Source organism: Podarcis raffonei, chromosome 9 (assembly GCF_027172205.1).
Source record: "Podarcis raffonei isolate rPodRaf1 chromosome 9, rPodRaf1.pri, whole genome shotgun sequence".
Taxonomy (NCBI): Eukaryota; Metazoa; Chordata; class Lepidosauria; order Squamata; family Lacertidae; genus Podarcis; species Podarcis raffonei.
In genome coordinates this window covers 4,362,313-4,383,394 of record NC_070610.1, presented here as the reverse complement: position 1 = coordinate 4,383,394, position 21,082 = coordinate 4,362,313, and the positions used below count along the sequence as shown (strand labels likewise).

At 39.1% G+C, this 21,082-nt stretch overlaps 1 protein-coding gene across 4 annotated transcripts in view; it reads right to left on the bottom strand.

Moving 5' to 3' along the window:
* CPEB2 (cytoplasmic polyadenylation element binding protein 2) overlaps positions 1-21,082 on the bottom strand; it is a 76,502-nt gene that overhangs the window by 34,157 nt on the left and 21,263 nt on the right. For all 4 annotated transcript variants that reach the window (XM_053404506.1, XM_053404508.1, XM_053404507.1 and 1 more), the window contains exons 3-4: positions 5,138-5,228; positions 1,459-1,509 (exon numbers count right to left, since the gene is read on the bottom strand). In XM_053404506.1, coding sequence (XP_053260481.1) covers positions 1,459-1,509; positions 5,138-5,228 — 142 coding nt within the window. The remainder of the gene's footprint in view (positions 1-1,458; positions 1,510-5,137; positions 5,229-21,082) is intronic.

The following is a 21,082-nucleotide window of genomic DNA, read 5'->3' as shown; positions in this document are numbered from 1 at the left end:
GAAAGCACGTCAAAGTGCAAGTAGGCACCGCTCCAGCGGGAAGGTAAACAGCGTTTCCGTGCGCTGCTCTGGTTCGCCAGAAGCGACTTAGTCATGCTGGCCACATGACCCAGAAGCTGTACGCCGGCTCCCTCGACCAGTAAAGCGAGATGAGCGCTGCAACCCCAGAGTCGTCCGTGACTGGACTTAACGGTCAGGGGTCCCTTTACCTTTAACTATCAATTCAAATATCTCTCCCACGACTGTACTACAGTATGTTCTACTGTTAATAATGAAAAAAACAGATCTATGTACAGTGGTACCTCGGGTTACATACGCTTCAGGTTACAGACTCCGCTAACCCAGAAATATTACCTTGGGTTAAGAACTTTGCTTCAGGATGAGAACAGAAATCGTGCTCCGGTGACACGGTGGCAGCGGGAGGCCCCATTAGCTAAAGTGGTGCTTCAGGTTAAGAACGGACCTCCGGAATGAATTAAGTACTTAACCCGAGGTACCACTGTATGCTCCTATGGTCGTGGCAATTCTGATTTGTTTTTGCATTTATATTAAGTATTAAAACTTGAATTCTTCACTATTCATAAATGCAAGCATGGCAAACTGTACAGTAGATCATGGAATTCTGTGTTTATGAAATTGCAAATGCCCTCACTCTATTGCCTAACAGCATAATTATATGCATGTTTATTCAGAAGTAAATCCCACTGATTTCATTAGTTCCAAGTAAGACTGCAATCCTATGCACCCAAGGAGTGTTTTAAATCTAAATCCTTTTAGTTGTAAACACAGGAACCAGCTCCTAAGGGCCATGGGGGCTTCAGTCCCCACAATAAAATATCTGAGGGGGCCAGACCCCCACAAAGTTGTATGTGTGCACTGCATCATGTGATAGATTATGTGGGCCGGGGCTTACCCGGGCCCCCACAATATTTTATTCAAGTTGGCACCCCTGGTAGCAAACACAATTTGCAGGAAGCATCATTACAGAAAAGCAAACTTATTTCAACCATGTGAAGTAAGTGTGTCAGATGACAAAATTTCAAATGAATTGTCATATATTGGTAGAAAATAAAGCAGATGGAGGAGGAAAAGCATACCTGAAATGCTAGAATTAGTAACTTTTGGTTTCTGTTTTTTCTTTTAACGCCAGTAGTTTTATATTTATGTTAAGTTTTGTGGGTGCTAGCATAAAATGGCTTCTGTGAGCAGCAAAAATAGAGGAACCAGAACTCCACATTGTCGAGTACTTCCACGCACAAAATGCATTGGATACAACGATATATAACATACTGTAAAATGAGCTACTACTTTTTGGAAGTGGAAGACAGCCATGGTTCTCAAAAATGCTGGCTATCTTTGATTATTTGTGGATTATTCAGTAACAGAATGCAGCGGTACATAAAAAAATAAGCTTACTACGATAATAGAAAATTAAACTGCTAGAAGACTAGCTCTTACCATTTAACATTAGAAGATTGTCAGTTCCTGGATGTGGGTAATTCAAACGACCTAAGAACAAATAGTTGTAGGATTTTAGCCATTATATTCAATGGAAAAAAGAAGATGTGCAAAAATACTTAATAAAAATAAATTCTTATTTATATCACACCTCTCTGGCTGGGTTTCCCCAGCCACTCTGGGCTGCTCTCAGCAGAATGGTAAACACAAGTTAAAACATCAAACATTAAAAACTTCCCTAAACAGAACCGCCTTCAGATGTCTTCTAAAAGTCAGATAGTTGTTTATTTCCTTGACACCTGAAGGTTCCACAGGGAGAGTGCCACTACCAAGGTTATATACGTGGATACACCCATCCCACCATAACTCCATTTTGTTCAAGAGCAGAACCAGCTAATATTTTACTCGATTAGCCAACACTACCCTTGAGCCAACTTAAGTTGAAAGAATGAACTTCTTAACCTTAATTCTCTGGTCATAAGATCTGCAATGTGCTTTGGGATCAGCTCCAAGAGGACAAAGGTTCTCTTTGTTTCAAGAAATCCAGAAATAGTGCCGACTATTCCAAGTCTCCTTTTCCATTCTTACTATGAAAACTTCTACCTAACTGCTTAAACTCAGTCACACTGGAGAAATATCAAGCGGCTCAAATCTCAAACACATCTTCTGACACAACAGTTCAAACAAAATCATTTATTTTGGTATAGCTGGTTTTCATTTACTCCAAACATTTAAATAAATATTTTAAGATAATACAAGTTCCATGAATGTTTTCTGGCTGGTACATTTTAGAATTTAAGTTAGAAAATACTAAAGAGAGAAAGAGAGAACTCCTATAATAATTGAATTCTGAATATTTAGAACTAAATAGCAAAAGGTTTTGTATTTTACTAAGAAGTTTTAGTAACATACAACAGCTGCTTTGTTTTACTATGATATGGAAGACTGGCATATTACCTCAAGGTCTAAATAAATCTGCTATAATCCCCAAATATATACTAATATACTGTAGCTTTTAGAATCACTGCTCTGTCTTTAGGATGACCGATGACAAATCATGAAGGGTCCATTCATGCAGGACTTTGCATACATAATTTAAATCAACTGAATGTATTAAATACTACTGACTCAAACAGGCATCTAAATACATATGAAAGCAGTAATTTCTGTTTTAAGACAGATTTAATTAAACTCTATATAGATTAGCATCCTTTTTCTCATTTTTTAAAAATACAATACTTTACTGGGTGAAATCAGTGTCCAGGCCATACAAAAGTAAGGTCCCCTCATTTCAGATCAAAAGCCCCCAACGTGATTGCCCAGCTGCATTTTTTATTTTTAATATTCTGATTTGGCAAACCTAGTACCACCTATAATCTAACTATGGACAGCATAGGAGAAGGGGCAGCAATGGCACAATTCCATTTAACCCTGCAATTTTTGCACCTTAATCTTAAATAGCTGTAGATTCAGGTAGGTAGCCGTGTTGGTCTGACGCAGTCAAAATAAATAAATAGAAAATTAATTTTTTTTCCAGTAGCACCTTAGAGAACAACTAAGTTTGTTCTGGTTATAAGCTTTCGTGTGCATGCACACTTCTTCAGAAGAGTTCCTCCTTTATTTGCTTCTGTTTAGAGTACAGAATGCTGATCAGAAGTGTGCATGCACACAAAAGCTTATACCCAGAACAAACTTGGTTGGTCTCTAAGGTGCTACTGGACAATTTTTTAATTAAAAAAAAAAAAAGTAGTTGCCTATGTACTTTCAAGGCAGCTGTACATTTTACTGAACTAACATAATAGGAGAATGCTGAGCGATGTAATGTGGATGGTCCAAATAATGCATTATGTTGCCACTCAGCAAATCTTCAGTTTATGCTCCTAAGAAACAACTTAACAAGAGGTTCTCTGCATAAGCCCCATCCAAATGAACTGGAGCAGGTGCAGCACACAATTCTGCCCTCCTCATTCCAGATTTTGTGCATGCATCTCTGGAGCTCCTCATTCAACCATTGCAGAATGACGTTCCCATTACAACTGTAAGGGTTATCAAGACAGCGATGAAAGACTGGAAGTCAGGCAATAACAGCATTTTGGGAGAAGTTGTTTAAATCACTGTGAACAAAAATAATAGAAAAAGCCCTTTCTGGATCAAAAAATGATTAGTTTTAGTAACTTTAAACTATACTAATGATAGTCCTCATCAAATAATTATTTCAGTCGTGCATTTAAGGACTCATCAGAAGCTGCAAGGATGGTAGGCAGACAAGGGAGTGGGAGATGGTCGATGAAGGATGGAGCCCACCATCCCTCCTCTGTATACCACATAGGAAACAAGTAGGATATCAAAGTAAGGAAGGCGCCCCCCCCCCCGCCTCCAGTGGACTGGTGGAGGCGGGATAGAGCTCTTGGTTCCTCCTATGCCACCATCCAGAAAACGAGTAAAAACTTTTGAAACTTTGTGAGCTTATTTACAAGGTTAGATTATTATAGCTATTTAAGGACTATTAAGAGATACAAAACGACGAAAAGGCAACAAGCTGTTACTTCATAGAATTGACATTCTGTTAAATTGCTTTTCTAAATCCTGACAAAATCAAGACCCTGATTAATCCAAGATTTATTTATTTATTCATTCATTCAATCAATCAATCAATCTATCAGTGTTACCCAATTTATTCTTTAAAGTCTGATTTTCAAACATAAATACGATTCTCAATAAAGTAACAGAACCAGCCTGAGTTCAATGGGACTTAATTCCTATTACCGTAAGTGTGTTTAGCATTGTAGTCAATACATACATTTAGTAGGCTACGGTATGGAAACTTATCTGAGAGTTTGTATCCCAGGAAATCAATGGTGCTTTCTTATCTGTAGATATGTACAGGATAGTGCTGTAGATGAATTTTAAAAACAAACCCAAACTGGGCAAGACTCAGTCAGAATCTAAATCTGAAACATGCTTATAGTTCTAAATGCTTCATTTTTGATGCTACAAATGTAAACATACAGTGGTACCTCGGGTTCCATACGCTTCAGGTTACATACTCCGCTAACCCAGAAATAGTACCTCGGGTTAAGAACTTTGCTTCATGATGAGAACAGAAATTGTGCTCCGGCGGCGCGGCGGCAGCGGGAGGCCTCATTAGCTAAAGTGGTGCTTCAGGTTAAGAACAGTTTCAGAAAGAAACTGAACTGAAAGTTAAGAACGGACCTCCGGAACGAATTAAGTACTTAACTCAAGGTACCACTGTATTGTCAAAAGAATAAACCACAGAACCAAGGCACCCAGGGAGTTGGCACCTATGGTTCCCAATATGCTTCATTCTTCTCTTCACCAAGAAGAAATTGATTTAATGGGATATTTGCCTGCAGCATTTCCTCATTTGGGCAGGGAAGAGAACATGTGATACTTGGATGATGGGTGGTATACAAATTTAAGAAAATAATAATATTTTTTAAAAGCCCAAAGCTTTCTCCGTATCTTTTCCAGGAGAGAACTGTGGAAAAGGGGCATAACTTCCAACAATCACATCTGAATAGGACCTATCTTGCTTTATTCAGTGTAAGCATATGATTAAACACCAATGCAACATTAATTTTTTCAAGTAAGGAAAAATACAGTAATGGTGAAAGAGCTCTCCTACAGACTGAAACAGTAACCTACAGTAGTAACATACCTTTAAGAGGATCATGTTCAGCCCTCATTATATCAATGAGTGAATTTTCCAATGAATGCATATTCAGACTGTCATACATTCTGTTTCGATCCTAGAAAAGAACAAATACATAGCATTAAAGCTAAAAAAATGAGAAAAGGACAGTATTTCTAGAATAAGTGAAAGTGTGCTATTGTTATAATAGTCTTCATTTAGCTTTGTAATAAAGGTCTCTACATAAAATTTCCTTCCAACTGTTCATACAACAGGACACAGATGTTTCTCATAGACATTTTTATAAATCAGTTTTTAAAAACTTACTTTTACTATAAACTAGAGGAAATGAAATATTCTATTGTCAGTGCTTTTCCTCACAGATTGACCCATCAACCTAGTCATGCTTACTTTGAAACAACTGCCACTGAAGCACCGGTAAGTTTGGCTTACACACAAGTGTATTTAGCATTAACTATATTTAGCATCTAACTAAACAGCTCAGATGCTATTTGGGAATTAGAAGCAAGTGTCTTCTGAAATACAGATTGTTACAGAAATATGTTCAAACAACAAATAAAATCAAATCTATAAAGGTTAGGTTGGTGAGAAGCAACCTGCTTGGTTTATATGTCAGTTCAACTAGATCTGGCGCTTTTCCTTTGCAAACACCATATATTTATAAATGATCAGAATATTTAGAAAGAAACAGCCTCTCTCTCTGGACCCAGAGTTGTAATGTTACAGGGAACATTCAGGAGACAATCACAGGAGGACACCTAGATTTGACCAGAACCATCTAAGTAAAACTGGTAGGGGAATTATGGCACAATCATTATTTATTTCCTAGAAGTGCTTACTGTCCCAAGGAAGAATTAAAAATCAGACTGTTTCTGGTGCTCCTGCTAATATACTTACTTATTCAAACCTTTATTAGGCATTATACAAATAAAACGATAAAAGAGAAAGAAACATATAAAAGCCTTGAGATATAAACAGAAAGGCAGCAGTTGGCTACATACATATATATATATATACATATAAAATCAGTGGTTTTCCTTGTTAACCTGCTCCTTGGAGGACTGCTACCAAAAACTCGGCTACCCCCGCCGTTACCCTTTGGTCAACGTCGGATAGGCAGAATCCCACACATTCACCTTGTTGGGGCTCCAGACCACCCAGAAGAGGGGACAGCACGCGTTGACGGAGCGTACTGTACAATGGGCACTGAAAGAGAATGTGCTCTACCGTGTCCGGGACATTCATAGAACATCTGCAGAATCTCTTATTTCTAGGGATGTTTTGATATCTTCCCCTGACAAATGCTGAGGGAAAAACATTCAAACGGGCCAGCATAAAAGCCCTACGTTGGGCTGGAATTATTAATTTGGTGACGTAATTGGCTCTGCTATCTAAGATATTTAAATCATAGAATATGGGCGAACAAATTTTGTTTACAGCTGCCATAATATTTTGCCTCTCGACATCCTTTAGTCTAGTTAGGATATTATGGAAAATGTATTGCTCATTAGAATTGTACAGGGGCTCCAGCTCGATGCCTAAAGATTCAATCTTTTTTTCGAGGTACTGATACCATCTTGATTTGTAGGAGTCTTTGAGCAAATCAGCGAGCAGACTTGATGGAGGGCAGCGAAAATGGCAGCGTAACCAGTACTTTATTGAGGTGGACCAGGCCCAATATTCCATTGTGTGTATGCCTATTTCTGCACACATTGTTTCATATTTGATCACAGCTGGGAGTCCAAGAATACGTCTCAGAAAGCTGGAGTGAATCTTTTTTAAATCACTATTATATGCTTGGACCCATAGCGGGATTCCATAGAGTATCTGGGATTGCACTTTTGTTTGGAATATCTGATTGGCCGCAGGAATAAATTGATTGCCTTTCTGATAATAAAAACGGGCAACAGCTGATGAGGTGCACTTTGCCTGTTTTATGGCATTTGTGCAATGATTTGCCCACCCTAAATTGCTCTGGAATAAGATTCCCAGATACCTATAGATTTTCACTTGTTGAATTTCCTGCCCTCTTATTTTCCATTTCTCTAATTTCCAACCATTCGAGAAGACCAAAATTTTTGTCTTCTCGTAATTTATAGAGAGCTTGTTACATTCGCAGTAAAGGATCAGAGAAGATATAAGGCGTTTCAGACCCAAGCTCGTTAATGATAGTAGAACAGCATCGTCTGCGTATAATAATAGAGAAACTGGTTTCTGATTAAGTTTAGGGGCATGTGATTCTATTTTTTGAAGGTGATCTGGCAAATCTGATAAAAATAAATTAAATAGGAAGGGGGCAAGAATACACCCTTGTTTTACCCCTTTCGAGTTTGGGATGTCTGATGAAAGGTGACCTTTGGTGTTAAGTTTGACTTGACAGATATTGGAAGAGTATAAATTTTTTATTAGGATCAATAAGCGCTGATCAATTTTTAATTCTGCGAGTTTCCTCCACAGCTTTGGGCGGTCAATTGAGTCAAATGCACCACGAAAATCTACAAAAGCAGCATATATCTTAGATTGCCTTTGAGATCTGTATTTTTCAACCAAATGCATAAGTATAAGGCAATGGTCTAATGTAGAGCAACCTTTAGAGAAACCTATTTGTTCTTTCCCTGGTAAATTTAGATTTTTCATCCAGGTAAGGAGTTTAGATAAAAGGTGCTTAGCGTAGATTTTCCCTATCACTGATAATAGGCTTATCGGTCTATAATTCCTTGGTTCTTTTGGGTCGCCATTTTTAAAGATTGGGATAATTATTGATCTTAACCATATCTCAGGTATGATCCCATATTTATCTATGAGAGTAAACAATTGAGCTAAGGGTTCTGCCCACCAATCTATATAGGTCTTAAATAATTCTATTGGTAGACCGTCTGGCCCAGGAGATTTCCCCGATTTGAAATTTTTAACTATCTCTCTAATTTCCTCTTCTTCTACCCTTGGCCACTCCTGGAGTTTATTGATTTTATTTTTAGTGGTTTCATTTCCTTTAAGTTCACTGTGTAGATTGTTAAATACCGATGTAAAATATTGGGACCATTTGGATTCTGCAATTGGTGGTAGAGTTAGTTGATTTTCGGGTTTCAATCCTCCGTACACTAGGTTCCAGAACGCTTTGTTATTTTTACTCTGAATTGAGTCGAGTAATTGTAGCCATTTTTGGGTTGCATATTTCTGTTTCTTTTCGGCCAGAATGTAATGATATTTTCTTTTTTCATCAAGATAAGAGGGCTCTAGTTTAGTGCGATTATTTTTAAATGTTTGGCGCAGTTTTCTTTTTAGCTGGAAACATTCATCGTCAAACCAAGGGCTAGCGCTATGTTTAAGTACCCAAACTTTAGGTGGAGTACTAAGTTCTACGAACATTTGGAAGATCTCATTATAAATTTTCGGAATATCGCTGTAGGAATTAGTGGTCTTTAAGTTGGATAATACTTGTTTTCTCAGGTTGGCTGTAAGTTTTTGCCCCACTACTGCACTCATTTCCTGGGACCATTTTAATTGGGTCATTTGTTTGTATTGAGAGGGTTCTATAATATTGTGCTTGGTTATCTTGGTTTCATCCTTTAAGTTAATAGACAACAATAATGGCTGATGGTCGCTTTCAGTACGCGTTCCAATTTTGAGGTCCATGATCGAATTTATAATATTATAAGGGACAAGAATATAGTCGATGACACTGCATCCTCGGGGGGAGAAGTATGTAAACTCCCCGCTTCTATCGCCTTTTGTTGAACCGTTCACAATCTGCAAATTAAAGTTGTTACATAATTCAAGTAGGCGTAAGCCTTCGTTGTTTACAACCCTATCTCTGGAGAATCGTCCTATTTTCAAGGCATGTGCGATATCATTATCAGTATTCCAATTTAGTTTGCTACATAGTTGTTCATTGTTGGTTCCCACTCTGGCATTAAAATCACCTGCTATTATCAATGAGGCATTTGGGTATTTATCGGTCAAATTTTCTATATAAAAGGTTAGTTGTGACCAATTTTCACTGTTGCTGTTGTTTTTGGATGGGGGGATATAGACATTTACAAGTAGCAAAGTATCGTCTTTTTGGGTTAAAAGTAGGGCTTGTGCAAGTGGCAAGCATTTTTCTAACTGCTTGATTTCAAACCCTAAGTTGTCTTTGATCATACAACAGAACCCTGCTTTCGGCCGGCCCTTCGTGTTTATTTTCAATGCGGGTTTCGTATAGGAGGAGAATCCATTGATTTTAATATCTCTAGTTGACCATGTTTCTTGTAGAAGTATTAATTCAAAATCTTTAAAGAAGTTCATTAGGTCTGGGTCTCCGTCTTTGTTTCCCCACCCTGCAATATTCCAGGACAGCAAGCGTAGGATCCGTTTTTGAGTTGGTGGCTGGTTGACAGCATTTAGTCATTCTAATTCTGTTATTGAGTCCAGCGAGGGATTTTGTCTTGTGCCGATACAGCCATTTGTCGCTACTTTCGGTGGGGAACATAATGGTGGATCTTTTAGATTCTTTTTTAAAGTGCGGGAAATTAGAATTTCCTCCCTTTCTTGATTTTCTTCCTTAGCTGTTCCTTGTTCCTGAGAGATTTCTGTGGTTGGTGGGCTATTATGGACAGTAGGATTGTTTTCGGTCTCTACTTCCATTTCTTTGGTTTCATTTGGTGTTGAGCTCAGTGTGTCAGGTCTGTTGGAGGTCATCTTTTGTTCGGCAATGTTAGAATCCTTTGTAGTACTTAAATAAGGGGTACCTATTTCGTTTGGAGCTAGTATTTGATATCTCAGCCAGGAATTTGTGGTCTCATTGCTGGAGTTTTTCCTTGTCATTTCATATTTTAAAGGAGGCTGGATTTGAAGCTCTGCATCTATACATTTGAAAGTTCCATTAGTAGCTCTCTTTTTGACTATGCATTTTGGGGAGAGGGCTGGTAGGTGTGAGGTTTGATTGTGTATTGTTTCTACTGCATTTTGTTGGCCTTGTTGGTGAATTTCGGTCAATCTGGCCTGTAGTTTCGTCAGTTTACTGAGTATGCTTGTTTGTTCTTTATCTGGTAAGTTGGTAAAGTTATTCAGCAGATCTTCTTCTTCTGGGACTGTCCAGTCTGTTGTGTCAAGGGCGAGGCTGTTAATTGATGCTACAATCGCATGATTTGGGAGCTTAGATTTTTCTTGCGTGATTTCTCGGGTAGCTGGCAGCGGTTTCTCCCATCTACTGGGTTCTTCCACGGGAGTAGGGCAGATATCGGCTTCTGTTGGAATGGCCTTGTTCAACTTGTTCTGTCTTTTAGATGCAATCAATGGTCTGAGCGATATATCTTCAAAGTGTCGACGTGGAATAATTCCTTTCTGGGCTAAATGAGCCTTTTCCCTTAAGATTTTGGTTGGGATTCTATGACTACCAAATCTTAGTAGTACTTTTTTGGAATATCCATCGTTAGTGAGCCTCTTGACTGCTTTTAAGTCAATCCTTCCCCCCTCAAGGCCTAGGAGCAGATTTAGATGATGTCTGGCCCAGAAGGATGACTCCCAGTAAGGTAGGGGCCCTCTGTATGGAAAAATGTGGAGAACGATCTCACATGGCCTCAGTATCAAGTTGACTGAGTGAGGGGGGCTTCCTCTGATTTTTGGTTGGTTTAGAGGTATAAATTTGTATTTGTTCTGTTTATCTCCAGGGCTTGTTAAGGATGGCAAAAAGGGAGTGAGTTGCCTCCTTTCATCTGGGTTATCCAGCTTCTTGAAGATGTTTTGTAATTGTTCAAAGATTTTTTGAACTGTTTGAGCAGTCAGTAGGCAGCATTCCTCCAGCAGCTCCACCTTTCTATCAATTAGTACTTGTGCCTCGGTTATGGGAGTAGTAGCCTTGTCCTCGTTTATTCCTAGGGATATCTCTTCAACTGTCTTTCCATGTAAAGAGTTGAGAGAGTTTTTGGGAGGAGATATGTGCTGTTTTTGAAGTAGCAGATACTTATCTAGATTACTCTGTTTGAAACCAGAGGGCTCTGCGTCAGTTTCTGTGTCAAGACACCTGAGTCTTTTGGCTCTTCTCATTGCAGATTCTTCTTAAATCAATGAGATCAGACTTCTAAATAGAGTGATAAAGTATTAAAGTTCTCAGGTCGCAATCTCGTTCAATTTTCATTCCCATGTAAATATCATAAATATCATAAATAACATAAGGGGAACATGGGAGGAAAGAGAGAGAGTGGGAGGAGAAAAGAAGCCAGAGGTTTATGAGCAGGACATAAATCCTCCGTAGTAAATTCCAGAGTTCAAGGGGTCCTAGTGTTCTTCAGATTAAAGTTCAAATAAACAGTCGTGAAATAAGTCCTAGAAACGTCGATAAGTTCCCAAAGTTAGGGAAAGTTAGAAAAAGTTCTTTTTCCGAATATTTCTTTAATTTCTTTGGGTCGTATTTCCAACTTGGTATTCACTCAGTCAGGCAAAGAGATACATTCCTTCCTCCACCTTGCGACTTTGTAGCCTGCGCCATTTTAGTCCTCTACCGAGGTGAACTCCTAAATTAAATCGTCTAACATCCGACGTTCTCTTAGTGTATTTTTAAATTTTGTAGCATTAAATGAGTCTACTCACACTAAGGGTTCCGTTCTTATAGTTTTGGAGGTCCGTCGCATTCTTCAGTGGGAGTCAGAGGCATCGTAATACAGGGTCTTTACTTTCCCTTTTGTGCTGCGGTTTCGCTGCCTCGAGATCTTCCAGAAAAAAAAACCCCCGAAAAAACAGCTGACCGCTTCCACACGGCTGGGTATCTCTCCCCCAAGGGTCTCCCCCTTGAGATTTATGGGGGGCGCAGTGCCTTTGCGACACCCCCAAGCCCCTGTATTACTCGGAAAACTCCTCCGGAGATTTTCCACACTCCGCTCGCTTCTCAGGAAGTCAATCAATCAAATCCAAAAAAAGCACCTTGTACCTCAACTGTTAGTGAAGTTAACAGACAACCATCTTTCTTAAAATGCTGCGGAGTCCAGGCCCTTTAGTATCCTGCACAATCAAGAGTCTCCTGCTAATATATTCCTCCTCACACAAACAACTCTAGGCATGACACTAAGGTGAATGGGTAGGAAACAGAGAATGAAGAAATCTATCCCATTTCCTTGTAAAGCCAGGAGCAAAATAATGCACGTGCAGATTGTTCTAGCTCTTTGTTTCCCTGGTCAGCAAATATTTTTTTCTGAGAGACACTTCAAGAGGAGAGAAGTAGGCTATCATCTCAACCTTTACCCTTTAATGATTTGTTTGCCACAGATGCAGCTTCCTTCACATCTAATCTGCCTACTAGTGTGGCATACCACACTGCTCTAAACTATACTATCAGGTTATAGTTAATCTGACAATCGGCCATCACCTTGAAATGAAACCAACACCATGAACACACACACTGCCTTTAGCATTGTTAACAATGCTACTTATGTTTTTGATTATCAAAAGGTTTACAGCAGAAAATGTCACTAATTGATTCATTTGGTTTGTTTAAAAAATGTTTTATTCAGTATTTCTTAACAGAAAGATAAAGCAGCTTATAGTCTAAAATAGTACAGAGACTGAAGGTCTCAGTTGGAGGAGGGGAGAAGGGATTAATTCCTCCACTTTGGCTATGAGTACCTTCATACACAATGGGTTTCATTTATCTAATTAAGTCAGAGATGACCCTCTACAACTGTTTGGTTGGTTTTGATCCATGACAGGGCCCTTTCCTTGGTGGTCCCCATGTTTTGAATGAGATGCATCTGTTTCCATCATAACAGACTTCCAGGAGGAATTTGAAAACATTTCTGTTTACCCACCCAGGCATTTGATGGCCGAAAGACACCACTCTTGGCAACCCTGAGGTCACTGGATGAGAAAATATTTAACTGTTTTACTATTCTTTTAAATGTAACTTTTTAGGATGTTAATTAACTATGTTAATGGAGCGCGCTGGGGATCCTTCCCCAATAAGACCACAATTTTGATGCAGGCACTAAGTGAAACCTTCTGAGTATGCATCTATTTTGCTTAAGAAATCTTTCAGAGTGTGAGGTTTTTTGTCAGGAAGTCTGTATACTTTGGAACAAATATTTGATTTGTTTCATTGTACAGTAATTAGCTTTTGTGGTACCAATTTTTGCAACAATCACCAATCCTTCTTTATCCAGAAGATAGTGTGTAAATGATACTTGTAATCTATGAAACTGATCACCATAAATTCCTAAGGACTGGAGCAGGAACAAAAAAAAGGGGCAACATCATGTCTGACTACTGTTCTTCCTGGCCACCATTCCAGCCAGGAGCCATGTTTCATCTGGCCTATGTGAGAAGTCCCTTCCCCTAAGTGATTTCCAATGGAAGCACATTGAAGAACATAAGAATACAATAATATATACTGAAGAATATAAGAATAGCAGTAGCAGGAATATTACACAGCTGTGGAGAGACTTTACTATGACCCCACATTAGCTCTCTTTGTTACAGTAACACTATAATATGAGCTATTAACTCTTGCTAATGTAACTAATATGCCCCAGAGATTGTTTGATTGGAGGCTACACATCTTTAAATAAATATTACTTCAATCATCCTAAAAAATCCTTCAATTTACCATCTATTTCCATAATATGTTACATTAGACAGTGAAAAAGGACCATCCTAAAATGATGGAACTGGTAAAATAAACATGGAGGCCACTTGCAGAAAATGGAATAGTATAAGCAGCAACCCAATAGTGGTGGTAAGGGACTGCTGTCTAATTTAACTCTTGAACACAATAGTGTAGTTTTCCAGGAATGTAAATTTAGATTTTTCACATGATGAGAAAGAAAAATTAAGGATTGCATACATGCAGTTTTTCCTTTATGGTTGAATGTCTAATTTCTACTTAAAAAACCAGATACACACTTTAAAACATAGCCTAATTAGATTTGTTCATGATACATCAGTTTAACTTTCTGTATTATTATACAGAGGGTCAACACCCACATACTCATCTAAATATTTACTGTTTATGCGATTCAAACAAAGCAAAATAGCATCTGATCTGATAAGACTTCAAGGAAACCAGCTTGACTTGTAGCTCAAAACCGTCACTACAGCTCAAGTTGGTTAGTAATCATCTTGCAGGAAATGCACACCATTCTGTAGAGTACAATATAGTAAACCTTCCTTCGCCATTACTTTTAAAATTATTGTCTGGTGTTAACTTTTCAGGCATGCTATTTTGCACTCTATAATTTACTTCCATGCAATACAATCCCATCCTTATTTCTAAAGAGAATCATCTGAACAAGAGTCTAATAATGGACTCAAGAGAACATGAAGCTGCAGCACTGCTGAAGCTAAGCAAATCTAAACATTGCAGCCCCATGTAAGAAAATTCCAGGAGTATGTTATTCTTAAAATTGTATTATTGCATGCTACCCAGTTTCTTCTCTTGCAGCTACCCATTAAACATGTATTATAGTGGCCTCTATAGTACTGACAAGTCAGGGAAAGGGGAGCTATGATTTTAAGCCTATGTATCACCTCCAATTTTTCAGATGCTTCATCGTAATGAAGGCAAATTTCTTGCCATAGGAACCCGCTTTTCTTTGTTTTAAACATGTGGCCCTCCAGATGTTTTTCTACTCCAACTGCCATTAGCTCAAGCCAGCAGAGCCGATGATCGGAAATGATGCGAGTTGTAGTGCAGGAACATCTGGAGGGCCATAGGTTTCCCATCCCCAACTTAAAGCAACATATACATTGACTGCCATATAATAATACAATACTGAACAGTGTTGGTACTAAATATGGGCATAATTGTAACTTGTGCTGGTTTATCCTAGTTTATTGAAAAGGGTGTGGGATCATTGCCTCTTGGAAAAAACCATTACTCCAACTATTAGCTTTTCTAATCTTGGCTGCCCTTTTATTCCTAAAGCATTTATTTAGAATTAAATCCCTATGGATTGACTTTAGCCATAGTAGCACAAAAAACATGAAAGATTCCAAGTATCTAAAGTAGCAATCTACACATTGCAAAACATCCAATACTGCCCAGCACTGGCAAACAACTACACATTATGGTCCACAACAATTCACTTTTTCTGTCTAAAAGACTTTTGAAAACCAGTTCACAAGTTTTCCAAAAATTTAGATTTACAGCACAGACTAGCCCGTATTAGTAGTGTGCTTCCAAAGCACCTTTGTGACAGTTGTGAGGGGTTGGAGTGTGTGTGTGTGTGTGTGTGTGTGAGAGAGAGAGAGAGAGAGAGAGAGAGAGAGAGAGAGAGAGAGAGAGAACTGTAGGTGTTTTGCATGAATTATTTTAATGGTATAATTCATGTTTATGTTTTTAGATGTGTCATAAGAAACTTGGAGACCTTTGGGTAACATGTGACTACCAAATCTGAGAAATAAAACAACAACCACCATTATCACCAAACTTTGAATCTGAGTTTGACCTGAGTATCCAATGCACTGTAGAACCTGAAGGACAAAACATGCACAAATATGTATAGTCAGTAGGGTTCCTCCAATCAATGTTGTAATTTGAAGGTTGTAATCTAATACTCACTTACTAGGAAGGAAACTGCACTAGAACTTACTCTTGGGTAAACATGCTTCGGATTGCACTGTATTTTAGCTAATGTCCAAATACATGGAGGACCCACTGAACAAACCTACAACCGTGTCCAACAATGTTCATGTGAATGTAAGAAATTTATGCAGGGATTCTGCACTTGCAACAGACGTTTTAATAGCAAGAGTACACAACACTATTTTCTCCCAAAGGAGCAACATGTTCAATGAGGTTACAAGGAGCTATCCTTGAGCACTCCTTGGTTCTGCTGCCTACAGTGCTAGACAGTGTTACCAGGGAACAGCAACAGAGGGACCTTACTCCTGCAACATTCACATGAATAAACAATGAAGGAGCCAGAACAGAATGTTACTCTTCTCTTTAAAGAGCATTCTGTACCCTTGCTTCTTCCTCATTTTAATTCTTCACTCAGTGTAAACAGTACAGAAATTAAATAACTGCAAGTACTTAAAGCACATTTGTTAATCTGAAGTTTCCTCAAATATGACCTAAGTGCTTGGGACATTTGCAGGCATCTAGCCACTCTCCTTCTTAAATGAGCAATGCAAAGAAATAGAGGAAAACAACAGAATGGGAAGAACGAGAGATCTGTTCAAGAAAAAATCAGAGAAATGAAAGGAACATTTTGTACAAAGATTACCATAATAAAGGACAAAAGTGGCAAGGACCTAACAGAAGCAGAAGACATCAAGAAGAGGTGGCAAGAATACACAGAGGAATTATACCAGAAAGATATGGATGTCTCGTACACCCCAGGTAGTGTGGCTGCTGACCTTGAGCCAGACATCCTGGAGAGTGAAGTCAAATGGGCCTTAGAAAGCACTGCAAATAACAAGGCCAGTGGAAGTGATGGTATTCCAGCTGAACTATTTAAAATTTTAAAAGATGATGCTGTTAAGGTGCTACACTCAATATGCCAGTGAGTTTGGAAAACTCAGCAGTGGCCAGAGGATTGGAGAAGATCAGTTTACATCCCAATCCCAAAGAAGGGCAGTGCTAAAGAATGCTCCAACTACCGCACAATTGCACTCATTTCACACGCTAGCAAGGTTATGCTTAAAATTCTACAAGGTAGGCTCAAGCAGTATGTGGACCGAGAACTCCCAGAAGTGCAAGCTGGATTTAGAAGAGGCAGAGGAACCAGAGACCAAATTGCAAACATGCGCTGGATTATGGAGAAAGCTAGAGAGTTCCAGAAAGACATCTACTTCTGCTTCATTGACTATGCAAAAGCCTTTGACTGTGTCGACCACAGCAAACTATGGCAAGTTCTTAAAGAAATGGGAGTGCCTGATCACCTCATCTGTCTCCTGAGAAATCTCTACGTGGGACAAGAAGCTACAGTTAGAACTGGATATGGAACAACTGATTGGTTCAAAATTGGGAAAGGAGTACGACAAGGCTGTATATTGTCTCCCTGCTTATTTAACTTATATGCAGAATTCATCATGCGAAAGGCTGGGCTGGATGAATCCCTAGCCGGAATTAAGATTGGCGGAAGAAATATCAACAACCTCAGATACGCAGATGACACAACCTTGATGGCAGAAAGTGAGGAGGAATTAAAGAACCTTTTATTGAGGGTGAAAGAGGAGAGCGCAAAATATGGTCTGAAGCTCAACATCAAAAAAACGAAGATCATGGCCACTGGTCCCATCACCTCTTGGCAAATAGAAGGGGAAGAAATGGAGGCAGTGAGAGATTTTACTTTCTTGGGCTCCATGATCACTGCAGATGGTGACAGCAGCCACAAAATTAAAAGATGCCTGCTTCTTGGGAGAAAAGCAATGACAAACCTAGACAGCATCTTAAAAAGTAGAGACATCACCTTGCCAACAAAGGTCCGTATAGCAAAAGCTATGGTTTTCCCAGTAGTGATGTATGGAAGTGAGAGCTGGACCATAAAGAAGGCTGATCGCAGAAGAATTGAAGCTTTTGAATTCTGGTGCTGGAGGAGACTCTTGAGAGTCCCATGGACTGCAAGATGAACAAACCTATCCATTCTTAAGGAAATCAGCCCTGAGTGCTCACTTGAAGGACAGATCCCGAAGCTGAGCTCCAATACTTTGGCCACCTCATGAAAAGAAAAGACTCCCTAGAAAAGACCCTGATGTGGGAAAGATGGAGGGCACAAGGAGAAGGGGACGGCAGAGGACGAGATGGTTGGATAGTGTTCTCGAAGCTACCAGCATGAGTTTGACCAAACTGCGGGAGGCAGTGGAAGACAGAAGTGCCTGGCGTGCTCTGGTGCATGGGGTCACGAAGAGTCGGACACGACTAAACGACTAAACAACAAAAAGCCACTCTACTACATTGTAAATCCTAACCATGTTCACACAACAGAAGGTCCAATACACACACACTCTCTCTCTAGATATATAAAACACCCCACAAACTTATACAGTGGTACATTACGTTACGAACTTAATTCGTTCCGGAGGTCCATTCTTAACCTGAAACGATTCTTAACCTGAAGTACCACTTTAGCTAATGGGGCCTCCTGCTGCCGCCAGCGGTGCGCAATTTCTGTTCTCAGTCTGGCACAAAGTTCTTAACCTGAGGTACTACTTCCGGGTTAGCGGAGTTTGTAACCCGAGGTGTTTGTAACCCAAGGGACCACTATAATTTATTAACTACATCTTTAAACAATGGCAAAAAACAAATGTCAGCATCAAATGAATCTTAGACCAGGGGTCATTTCAAGGCCAGGCAATCACTACTGAGAAGGTCCATTCCGTGTCACCATGCTACATCCTGTGTCTGGTGATGTAGCCAAGAAAAATGCATCTCCTGTTGATCTTAACACATGGATAAGCCCATGAGGGAGAAATTATTCACATATTCAGGCCACAAGTCATTTATGGTTTCATATATCTACACCATCACCTTGGATTGGGATTGGAAATGTATAGGCAGCCACCACAGGTTCTTCAGGACTAGTGCTATATTGTCCTAACCTGGTGTACCTAGTTAACTTCCTAGCAGCTGCGTTCTACAGCTTCCCAAACAGCTCCTCAAAAAACTTTACAGCAATCAAAGTAGGATGTTATCAGAGCAAGTGTTACCATGGGAACGGAGCTGGGGAACCATGCAGAACTTTTATGAAATTTTACAATTATAGCAAAGTATGTATCTCAAATATAAAATCACTAAACAAACAAAGCAAAAATAATAATCTGAGTCAATATAGGTTAAAAAAATCCCCTAAAATACATGAAATCAATTACAGAGGAACTGTGGTGGACTGACAATAATGTCAGTACTAGGTTATACTTACTCAAGTTTGTTATCTGTCAGGTAGAGGACAACCATGTTCCTTCATGTTTGTAAAAACAATAAAATCACGCCAAGCTGCCAAAAACAAGTCATGTCCACATTGACTCAATTTCCACATCCACTTGAACTTATGTATCAATTTCTCAAGTAATGCTGCTTCCTTAGACCTTTTGGTAGCAAGAATCTATAGTTACTGCACAGAAGTCACACTAGGCGCATGCCACCAACACTGACTGCAGATAACAAACTGTTTATTAGTTTGCTACTTTTCATACTTCTATGATGACCTAGAAATAAATTTAAAAGAGCCAGTTGCAGCGAGTTTTTTACAGCCTGTCTTGTAATGGCTCTAATTTCACTAAAACTCACTGGCAAAATTCCCAAACTGTGGCTTCCCCACCACATGTGAAGGTAAGCGTCAATTACCTGAACTCTCTCCAACACAATGGAGAGGATCTAGGGCTGATATGACATACTTCTGTGGAATAAGATAGCAGTTATGAATTAGTTTTAATAATGATCCCTTAATCAGAGTTATTGATTTGAAAGGTTTATCCCAAAGTGAGGTCAGTTGTCCATCATCTATTTCTACTTAACTATTTTCTTTTCAACACATACAAAGACCATCTACTGAACCTTCCTCATGGTTTATCAGTAACCTATACATGTTTGGGGCCAAACCCGTCTTACTACTCACAGTCTCCAGCAAACAAAGTAAGCCTTCTATAGGCAACATCATAAATCTCAGGCTTCAACAAAAAAAGGAGCAAAGCTGAACCCAAGAGAACCACGATAGTAATGTGGCTCTAAAATTCTCTCTAACCATGTGTTCAGTAATTAGTGTTTTGCATAAAGAAATTGGAGAACCAATACAACCACTTAGCACACCATACCTCAGACTCAAAAGCTCTGTGTCTATTGAAGAAGGAGGGATGAAAGACTAACAGCAACAATGGAGACACGGCTGGCGTTAAAATAGACATGTTAGATTCCCAAACCTTAAACTTTGCCAGCATCACACAATTGTTGAGCCAATGGAAGGACCTAAATTTAATCTTTAAGAAGAGGAAATACACCTAAGAACACAACCTAGGAGTACCAAGTAGTCTTCACCTTGTGCCAAAATGATTATGAAGGTGAGACTGGCACCAGGGAAGCCTCTCAGGGGACAGCTGATATGCTACCAACAAGAAGGCCCTTCTCCTGGTAGCTACCATTTGGCAAGGGTATTAGGAGTAGAGACCCTGAAGAGTAGGGATAGGGGAGAAATTAGATATCATTTACATTTAAAGGTGAACCTGCCCAATGTTCACTTCTGAAACAATATAAGAACCAAATGCAGCTGTCATTCGAAATTTGCACTTATCTGAATTTTGCAGTGCAACTCTCCAACCAATGTTTATAAAATTGCCTGTATCAGTGGAAAGTGTTCATAAAAATGAATATATTTATGAAAATAACATACGAAATATTAGGGGGAATTCTTGCAAAAGTCAAAACTGTACAATAAACATGTAATTATTAGAAGAAATTTGTACTAAAATGCTGATAAATTTTCATTATTAATATTTATAATCCACGAATCGCTGCAGAAATTTGGAAAACTGAAATTAGAAAAATCAGAAACTGAGAACACCAAAGTTGAAAGGTATGCTCATCCCTAAAGAAGACTATCTCAACATGTGGGTGGATATAACTGGGAGAAGATTATTTTAAGATGTCCTGGTCCTAAGCCAATTGAGGGCATTTAAGGTTAAAACCAAGAGTCAGAAAAGAGACTGGGACCTCATCTGCACTATACATTTAATGCAGTATCATATCATTTTAAACAGTTGTTGGGTTTCCCCAAAGAATCCTGGGAACTGTAGTTTAAGGATTGAGAGTTGTTAGAAGACCCCTGGTTTGACAGCCAATCCCTCTTCCCTGGGAATTGTAGTTCTGTAGGGGAAAAGGTCTCTCCTAACAACTCTCTCTCTGCATCTTTAACAAATGAGTTCCCAGGATTCTTTGGGAGAAGCCATGACTGTTTAAAGTATTATGATGCTGCTTTTAATGTATACAGTTGTACCTCCGGTTACGAACTTAATCCATTCCGGAGGTTTGTTCTTAAGCCGAAACCG